The sequence below is a fragment of the Semicossyphus pulcher genome, unplaced genomic scaffold, assembly GCF_022749685.1.
Source record: "Semicossyphus pulcher isolate SPU_LCO1_2020_fin unplaced genomic scaffold, fSemPul1.0.p SCAF_14, whole genome shotgun sequence".
Taxonomy (NCBI): domain Eukaryota; kingdom Metazoa; phylum Chordata; class Actinopteri; order Labriformes; family Labridae; genus Semicossyphus; species Semicossyphus pulcher.
The window spans coordinates 5,653,115-5,663,304 of record NW_027211648.1 but is presented as its reverse complement, the minus strand read 5'-3'; the positions used below and the strand labels follow the sequence as shown (position 1 = coordinate 5,663,304).

Here is a 10,190-nt window from a genome sequence, read left to right as displayed (position 1 = left end):
ATGAATGAACAATGAATTAATCTTAACTCTTACAGTCACTCTTTCCTTTTGAATAACAAAGTAACAGGTATTTCTCACTAGACGGGCATTTAAAAGGTTGGCAAAACAGAATGTTAGTTTGATAACAACGGGAGGCCCAGGTAGAATATATAGCAATAATGTTCAATCGAATCGCACTTATTTATTAAGCTATTATGCAACACATACGTAAAATATCAAAGTTAAAAACGTCTACAAGGAAATATAGGAAATTGCACTGAGCACCTGAACGCAGCATTTTAAAGGGACAGATGACTCAGAGGGGAAGGGGAGAATGTGACCGGAAAGACGTGGAAGGCAAACACCATATAAGGAAACTGTTCATTCACGTTTTTTTGTCTCTTCCTCCTGAAGCTGTCACGGCTTCACTTCTACTTCTTCTTTCCTCGTGTTCTTCTTCTGAACAGAAAGTAGACGATCGACGTTGAAAAAAAAAAACAATCTTCGGTGATATTTGTGCCACTTATTGTGCACAAAGATCCAATTTAAAAAACAAAATGCTGGTATGCCTGTGAGCTCTTTAAATTTAAATTTAGTGATACAGAATGTATAGAAAAACTACAAGTGCTAGTAAGTAAACTGTAACCTTTATGCACGCAGGGGTTAGTCTTTTTTTGTAAAGTAACAAGCTTATTTGGTTGTAATTTGGTTTGATTATAGTTATAGTGTTAAATTTAAATAGCTCTATGGACAATTCTGGGATAATTCCAAACATGGGATTCCCAAAATGTGTTATTTAAAGCTACCGTGAGGAACTTTCGGTTTGTGGCTGACCTATTTTGGGTGACCTCCATGGACATGGCAGTACCAAAAGTCTGTTTTGGCAGCATGCTGTTAATTACCTCGACTTACACCGACCCGATGGCAGCGCTGGCAGGCATTTAAAATGACTATATAGAAATATTAAATTTTGTTGCTAATGGTCTCATTTGCTTATGTAGGTCTTATAGACAAAAAAAGTTTTCTACACTTTAGATCTTAAGTTCATTGGAAGAACCTGAAGGCACCACAAGACCTGTGGCCTGTTAAAACTTATAAACCTTTAACCCAGTCATATTTTTTAAAGGCATTTCAGTTCTTTGATAGTAGAAAACACATGTCTTATAAAGTAATTGCTTCCAGACATGACAAGTGAAAACATTAAAAACGTGTTGTAAACTTTGGATTTCTAGTGCTTCTCTAAAACACTGCATGGATTTCCTGCATCATATTTACTGTTTTCTCTGCTGCTGCTTTTTTAAGACACAATAGTCTCTTTCTCTGACTCGGTTTTTCCTCGGGCTGCTTTTTTGCTGAGTCACCACCGAGAGGCCATTAATCTTTAACTATGGGCAAACTGAGACTAGGCAGCCGGCCAACATGCGGAGTAGGCTTGAATTTTACGAACAAATACCTTTTGACTTTGAGATTTTTATTTAAGGGTCCATTTCCTGTAGAGCAAAGTAGCATTCTTTATTAATAGAAGATCCATAATTCCACTGTGAAGGGGTTTGCTGTTCGCATGTCGTCAGCTGCAAACAGACAATAGTCCTGTTCTGTTGAATCCATTGTAACTCTCTCGGCATATCTAATGCAGAATCTCACAATCCAACTTCATCATGTGAGAGCACGTGACCACAAAGGTCCTCCTGCTGCCAAAATGCAGCAGTCAAGTCTCATGTCTTTCAAGCATTTTGACGTTATTACCAAGGAAGATCTACTTACATAAATATATATACATACTCAGCAGAGGTTCCCTTGATAATGGCATTAAAAAACTTTAAGATGTACCTGGGCATAGCTCTGTGGAATAAAATGCTTAGTCTTATAATGATTGCAAAAAATTGTTTTCGTTTTGTGTCAAGAAAACTTACCATAGGGATGCAGCATACAGGTATGTGTAGCCTGTTTAGTGTCCCGATATGGCACACACACTTAATATAAGGTGCTATGACAAGTTCTGAGAAGTCTAGTAGAATCGCTAGCCATGCAGCTACTCTTATACTCTAAGTCAGTTCTCAATAGTTACCTTAGTCCTTGATATATTGCTGTGAATGACAACTGACATTCGTGCTGGAACATTTTTATTTATGGCTGCTGATAATCTTTCCCTCATTGTTGACACACCTAGACACACAGATGGTGTCTTATGCAACTAATTTTCTGCAATACAAATGCCAATTTCCTCTTATTTGGCTCTGAATTGTCTCCTCGGTCCATAATCTGTTAGTATGAATGCGGTGTAACAAACAACTTTGTATATGAGCAGTCTTCATAAGCAACTAGATTAAAAACTTAATGTGTTTTATGTATTGTCTATTGAAAGCCCAAGCCAATTTATTCCTCTATGTCAGAGATGTTCCTTGTTGTCCATAGACTATTAAAAAACTTAAAAAGTTGCACTGTTTGATAAGCACAAAAGCACGGTTTGATTCTGCAGCTGGAAAAAAAATTTTAAAGGCTCAGCAACTAATATATTTGTAAAGATTTGTCTGCCGTAGAAATGAAAGGGCTCAGGGCAAAAAATATAACAGGGTAGGGGTGTCCGGAAGTGTGGGGACGCATGGTTGGTTTTGGTTTTTGAAAAGGTATTTTTGACAGTAAATTATACGTGCTGCTTCCTTTATCCTTAAAACTCACCCAAATCAGAAAGTCAATACCCGTGTCAAGAACCTGTGTAGAAAAGGAAACTGTTTAGGCCTTTATACTACAAGTGATCCAACTGACACCAAACATTAATAGTTGCACCTTTTATTATAAAAAATATTTACAAAGATGCTACAATGTTTTTCCTTAATATAAAAAAATGCATACATTTTACAACGGTAATTAGTCTTTGAAGTTCTAGCTCCCATTCAGACCAGAGTGACATCCTTCAGGAGTGTTGTGGTAAGGTATTAAGCGTGTCGTAATACTGTATTTTTGTCAATACATTTTGTTTGCCTGAGTTAATCTCTTCATCACCATGATAAGGAACAATTTTTTGAAAAATGCATTTGATTTTCCACATCTTTAGGAGAAAGGCAACTGTTTGCATAAAGGAATTAAAGGACATTTGAGTCGTATACAATCATTTTGAAACACGTATGACAGAGCTGCATAGTGATTTGAATAGTAACCCGGATATTATTATTACTAATAATAATAATAAAAAAATGTGAGGAATAAATAGGTACTGCATTAAAAACGGAGGGCAAAATTTGGATAAATATAATTTCATCGGGCCTGGTGTTTGATTTGATAAGTCAATATGGCATGTCTGTACCTAGATATAATAAATACAATAAATAAAACAACAATAAATTAGGTTGGGTTAACACACAGAATTCTTCATTTGTAGTTCTAACAAATGAGAGAAAGAAATATGGCTTCTTGATGCAGTTATCACCCCGTGGTTTCACCAAATGCTTTAGAAAAAAGCTGTTATTGTTATTAGATCTGTATGAAAAGCAGGGCAGGAAACTTACTTAAACTTGCCCTCTGGTTCCTGTAAACTTACCAGAAAGAGTCAAATCTTAACCAGTGTGTGGTTTGTGGCTGGTAGTAATTTCCCTGCCCTGCATAAAGCTTTTGAGAAATGAAAAACAGCGCCTAGAAAGTGTGACGATGCCAGCCCTGACACCTGTTACAGTCGACTAGTTATACCAAACCATGGGAAGACACTGTCTCGAGTCTGGCTACATTAAAATCTTAAAAACCGCTTGGGAGGGAAAAAAAATAATAAAAATATCAAATGATACTTGCAAAATCCCCCAGCTGTATAATGCAAAAAATATATTTCTATATACACATACGTACATATACATATATTCCATTCATAATTGCTCAAATCTTTAGGAAAATATGCATTGATTCATAGATTTGGATTTACAATTTGTTCTGGTTTCTGATGCGTGTAGTGTGATGAATTGTTCCTCAGTCCATGTAACAATAAATAGAAATGGACAAAATGGCAGAGAATACGTCCAGAAGGAGCTAGTATGACAGAATGTATGACAGACGTAAACATGGAAAGTACGTAAATAAGAATGCATCATGGTATAGGTAATTATCTTTGCCCTCTCACAGATATTGTCAAGTTTTGGATTCCATCGACAAAGTAGGAAACTAACTGCTTGCCCACAGGCCACGACGGCTTGTGAATCCCAGAATTCATTCATTTCATCCTCAAAACTTTAACTGCCAATTACATTTCTTTGAATAAAAGATGAAGGTCCCAACAGCAGCTGCCAGCTTTCCTAAGCGGCCGTTAGAGCAGACTAACTACACCTCTAACAGCTGATCCCAAATCTACTTGGCTCGCTGTTAATTTCCCACCTTGTCCCAAAACCTCCAACAATCTCCATGTGTAACAATACCACATACAGAACATGCACATGTGTACTGTGCATAGTCTGGAAAGAGTCTGAGGGATCAGTACAGGCCAGAGGAATGTTCTCAGTTTCAGGATCCCACTATGATCTCCATGATGTGGTCCAGTTCGTTCAGGTCTGACCTGCAGCTCGTGCTGGAGCTCAGGGTGGTCGGCCCGTGAGAGGAAAGGCTCTCCAGCAGATCGTAAGGCCCCATCTTTGGGGCGCTCTGCATGCCTGTCAGCACCGTGTCAAGGTCATAGTAGGACGGGTCCACGTCTGAAAACAGTTCTTCGAGCGCAGGGTCAGGGGGCGGCGCTGGGTGCTTGATCTCGAATGTCCCAAAAACCTGCTCCCCTGTCCTGGAGTCTGCGCTCAGGTGGTCCCGGTCCCCCTCCTCTCCTTCCGACACACACTCCTCGCTGTCCTCCTCTTCTTCGTCCTCGCAGTCGCCATCTTCCTCTTCCTCCTCCCAGCAGGGTCCCATGCCGAAGGGGCCTGCCAGGTAAGAAGCAGAGGAAAGCTGCGGAGAGACGGGCGACAAAGTGGACATGGTGACCTCTGTCTCCACATCTCCCTCCATCACCACCTCCTCCGTATGGTAGCCTTCCTCCAGACCGACCACAGAGAAGGGCTTTGGGCTCTGCCCGGCCTGAGCTGCAGGGTCCGTCTGTCGGCACAGCACCTCTGTGGCCACCAGGCGGTCTGCGGGACACTGGGCGGCTGCCAGGGCCTGGGTCATTATCTGCCAGGTCCCATCCTGGGTCATCTCCTCCTGGATCTGCCGCACCGTGTTGGCGATGAGCACCGAGCGGCACAGGTTCGGCTCCACCAGCATGTGGCAAAGCTGCAGCTTGATCAGCGACATGTCAAGCAGTGACTGCCGCTGTAGGCTGTAGGAGGATGACAGCGTCCGAGCTGCCACAGAGGAAACTGTCGGGACCTGGTCACTGCTGGATACCGGCTCCTCCCCGGAGTCTGAGAACTTGCGCTTGGTGCCCTTCGGGAACATGTTGTCTCTCTGTAGTGATGGCGAGGAGACAGAAGCAGAGTCAGACATCCGACAGTAACACTTAATCTGAACATTAACTAATTTTTCACACTGACAAACACACAAAATGCCTATTGTTCTTAGTATCACTAGCTAAAATAGTGAAAAGAGTAAGTGCCATGTATTTAATGATGTAAATGTCATGTGATGAGGCTATGTGGTGAAGTACTTGTGGATCGACATGAGGGAGCTATGGCTACAATCTGCTCAACAGCAGCTGTGACTTTATCAATAAACTCTACAGGTTTAAACTCTTTATGAACTACAGTAAACAGTGAATTGTTTGTTGTAGTTTTTTTCTTAAAGTTTGCTATACCTTTCCTGTTGAGAGGCACAGGCAATAGCAATGCAGCTTGGTCCCGGCTGCAACGCTTCAAGTACTTTTGTACGAGCGACAAGCAGCTTTTGTTCAGCACCATTTCTGCCCATTTTAGGCCAGTCTGAAGCAAGACTCCTGCTGGGCGGAACAACCACACTTTTAACAGACCACTGAGCCACCGAAAATAGCATGGTTACCAACTAAAAGCCGACGCTGCATCAAAGTAAGCACAGACTAGAGAGACCTTTGTCAGAAAACAAAAAAACAGCACTCAAGTTACATGATCAGTGCACTTATATTCTTTCACACTGCCACCTGTGATCAAGAAAAGATCCTAATCAATAAAGGGAGCTTTTGAGGGGGTAAAAGTGATAAGAATATGGAAAATAACAGCATTTACAATATTCACAATACAATATATACCACCATGAACCACTAATATTTACAAGGGAGATCAGGTTTCCAGGTCTACACACGACACGCTTCAAAAACTAGTAGAACAAGATTTTCACTTTCTGTTCACTGAGGGAGGGGAAGAAAAGTAGAGTCAACTTCCTTATTATACACCGTTTGGAAAACACAGATGTCTTAAAGGAACAAAACAACACTCCTGCCAACATTAAAGTCTCTCTGACTCCCCAAAATAGATGGGATGCACATAAATAGGAGGCTGAGCGCTGAACAGCAGCCTGTGGCATTTAAATTTCCATCAGACAGAAAAATAGTGTGCAGTGTCCGGCTGTGTCTCCTCTGTGTAAAAACCTGTGGGCAGGGCATTTGGGTGAATGATTCCACTTGCTTCAAATTTCCACTTGTGATACATTTTTTACAAAATAATCACAATAAATAAAACCAGGGGTACAATGAAAAAAGTACTGATTCATGTTGGGCTGTAAAAGCACAGGATTAAGGTTTACAGGATACAAATCAAACAGCAAAGAGTTGTCAACAATTTTACAGAAACTGCCCACCTTTCTGCTGTTATTGTCACAATTCATTTGCACACCAACAAATAAGAATTAGACTTCTTTAAGTGTTCATTATGATGCCAGGCAAAACTTCAACACCATAATCTGTGCAAATTACACACAATTAACACATTTAGGGGGGACTAATGGGAGTTATATATGATTGCACAACCAAAAACTGATGACAAAAGCACCAAAGAATTCAGCATTTTACATTCAATCAACACTTAAGCAAACATTTAATCAATATATTGACTGATGACTAATTAGCAATTCATTAAAAGCTCTCCTTTTCAATAGGAGGGAGGCACTGTGCTTCTTTACACTCATGAAAACCTGACACCAAATCAGAAAGATTGATTAGATTACAACTACTGTCTTCCCCTGATTGATCAGATCAGCACCATTTCTTAAAAAGTTATAATCCATACCCAAAAAAGTGGATCTATTGTACACTGAATGGCTTTGGAGCCTGGATGTCTTTGAGTCCTCGCTTGCATAAAGAAAAAACATTTCCTGACAGTGGACAGAATAGGAAAAAAGTCATTTATGAAGATGTCCAGAGATCTAAAATACAAGACGGTGAGAAAACAAACATGGACATGTGTTGTCTTCGAGTGTAGTGAGTTTGTGCTGGCCCTGTTAAACAAGAGACACTAAAGAGAACTAGCCCCCTATAGGGAAAAACAACAGTGTGTACAAATTAAAATACACAATTAAATACAACCAGGAAGACCTACAACCTGAGAGAAAGCACACTGCAGAGAGAATTAAACAACAGTTTTGGACATGACAGATGTTTTAAATGATGAATCATCCTATCATTCAACACCCTAAAGTTCTAATTTTGGCAGGCAAATCTAAAGGATTCTAAAGGGCAGTTAATTTAACTGTAAATCTACCAAGAAATATTAAATATTTAATTTCAAACCTGTTCTTCATTTAGAAAGAAGACAAACATGCATTGAACAAATAATAGTAGCAACACATACAGCTAAAAATTTTTTTGGTCAATTGGGTTTTCAGGTATTCTTTCAATAAATTTAGAGAAATTCAATGCAAGTTTTCAAAACACAAACTAATGGGGCCCAATGACATAAACTCAGTGTGGGACAATATACCAAAAAACCTTCCAATAACACAAAACCTAATATATTTACATCAAATACTACAGACTGAAAGTGAACACATAAAATACAAACGCTTCATTGTGCATGGTTAAGGAGCCAATCTATCTACACTCCAAGTATTAACATTGCTCATAACATAACTTTAAAGATTAATATTAATTTCAAGACATTTTGTCTTAATAGGAGCGATTAAGATGAAGCCTAGATAATTTCCAATACAATCAAATCATAAGCATTACTTTAATTTAAACCTTCGCAGTCCTGTTATATTCTTAATTTGGGGCCATAGCATTTAATTTAGTCACACTGTTTTGACAAGATTAAACATGAATATGCTGACACATAACGCTCAAAAACTTGTCAAGCAGACATCAGGAAATGAGTAATAAGGTGCAAGAAAATCCTTGTTGAATTTGTGCAAGTGGTATTGGCGCAAGTTATTGGTATTACACAATATAATATAGGTCAGACAGTGCTCATAATTACAGTGTTGGGTAAACATTACTATAAACTGAGCAGTTGTCTCGTACTGTATTATGCTAGGAGCCAGAAACCAAACAAAATGCATCCTTGCTTTACGTCAATGGCTCCTAGTGTTGGGAATTTCGGCTCTTAGAAAGGAGCGGGATCTTATGGCTCCATTCCTTTCCGAGAGCTGTTCAAAAGAACGGAAAGAAAGGAACGGAGCCATAAGATCCGAGGTGAGAGAGTGGTCAGACTCGCGGATGTGCCTGCACTATATTCTCCCATGTCAAGACACAGGGTTTTAAAATTTAAAAAGAAACAGCAGAATAATGTAGGAACAATTAATCAATGTCATTGATTCACCAATAATTTAGAATACAACTCTGTATGACTACAGAGATGTCAACAAAAAAACTGGCGTAGGGTTATGTTGCTCACACACGCCACTATGTTGTTGTGATATGACTCTGCTGCTCATGACCTAGTATAGCAGAGTTGCAGTTGAAAAAATCTGCCTGAGGTAATCCAGCATAAAGTGGAGCTAGGGCGGGCAGTGTATTTGTAGTTTTATAGTATATCTCTTATTTTACTATATCTTATTTTACTGTATATGTATTGCACATATTTGACATTTTTCTTACTTCTATTTTATACCATATGTTTCTCTAAGCTTTCTCTGTGTCAGAACAATTGTAATGCCCGAATTTCCTCCTGGGGATTAATTAAGTATTTCTCAATCTGATTCAGTGAAATTTGGCCACAACTATAAAACAGAATGGCTCTCACCTACGACTCGGTTCCCGTCGTTCACTCCAAAGAGCCGTTCAAAAGAATCGGATCGTTCCCGAACGTCACAACACTAATGGCTCCTAGCATGGCCCATCCCCCACTGCACACTGAAAACCAGCACTTTCATAGCACGTACTACTAAATTAATAAATACACTAACAACACGGCGGCGCTAATTTCCTTCCCCGTCCCCATCAAAATCATTATTTAACCACTATAAACCGCCAAAAAGTAGCCGTTGGAGCGGTTGAGAACAGCGGCTCGAGCCTGTTGGCCGTTACTGCCGCATGCTTTGTCTTTACAGCATCAGAGCTACCGAGGAGCGACAATGAGGCCATTTTGCGCTAGTAGCTAACAGCCGGCTAGCTATGCTACGGGTCTGACTTTACACTTATGAGCTGCCCGCTAGCTAACTGAGCTAGGTGAAATGGAAAAACGATGCTACCGTGGAGGTACAAAACGCTCGGCATCCATATCAGTTTGGCCTTTTTAGGCTTTTATATGATAAAATATGAAGGCTAGCATGCGTGAAGCTAATTAGCCGAAAGCGCCCACCCACACATCCTCCGCGGTCCTTCCTCCTTTCTAGCCAAAAACAAGAGTTTTCGCCGCGGCTCGGTTTGTTAAGTTCCTAAAAACAACAAACGGTCACCAGGGTACCGGGTTAAAACGACTATCGCCGGGTGGTTGGGCAGCCGTACTCACCTCGTGTTTGTGTTATTTTATTCCCGTCTCGGTCATAGGATCGACGGCAGGGAAAGCGGAGATCAGGTTCAGATGAGATCATTCATGCCACGGCTTCAAAAACTGAACTACCTCTGTCCTGCTGCTGCTGCGGAGCGGACGGCAGGAGGGAAGGAAGGGAGGGGGAGGGGAGCCGACAAAAGCCAGCCATATGCCTGGGATTCCTCTCTAATGATTTCTCCCTGCTTTTCTCTCCTCCTAATGCTTTAATTTGACAAACATGTAAACGCCTGATATTGGCATTGAATACAAGACATAAAAAGGGAACTAGTTAGCGAGGATATTTGCTTTGTATTTACCCTACATCTATGCTTACTTAGATCTTTTTTAATCAAACAAAAACAAACAAACAAA

At 40.2% G+C, this 10,190-nt stretch overlaps 1 protein-coding gene across 3 annotated transcripts; it reads right to left on the bottom strand.

Moving 5' to 3' along the window:
* Positions 1-2,758: 2,758 nt before the first annotated feature.
* On the bottom strand, positions 2,759-9,894 carry cdca4 (cell division cycle associated 4). Of its 3 annotated transcripts, XM_069662117.1 has the most exons (3): positions 9,798-9,894; positions 5,738-5,875; positions 2,759-5,391 (listed from the first exon to the last, which is right to left on the bottom strand). In XM_069662117.1, exon 3 carries the CDS (start codon positions 5,380-5,382, stop codon positions 4,462-4,464), a length of 921 nt encoding a protein of 306 aa, XP_069518218.1. In that variant the 5' UTR covers positions 5,383-5,391; positions 5,738-5,875; positions 9,798-9,894; the 3' UTR covers positions 2,759-4,461. The 3 variants fall into 3 exon arrangements, with proteins under 3 accessions (XP_069518218.1, XP_069518217.1, XP_069518219.1); XM_069662116.1 differs by lacking the exon at positions 5,738-5,875; XM_069662118.1 differs by lacking the exons at positions 5,738-5,875; positions 9,798-9,894 and adding an exon at positions 9,090-9,778.
* Between the last annotated feature and the right edge of the window lie 296 nt (positions 9,895-10,190).

What these genes read in the sequence shown, in the direction of transcription:
- cdca4 (XM_069662117.1), bottom strand. Translation starts at nt 5,382, where the DNA reads ATGTTCCCGAAGGGCACCAAGCGCAAGTTCTCAGACTCCGGGGAGGAG.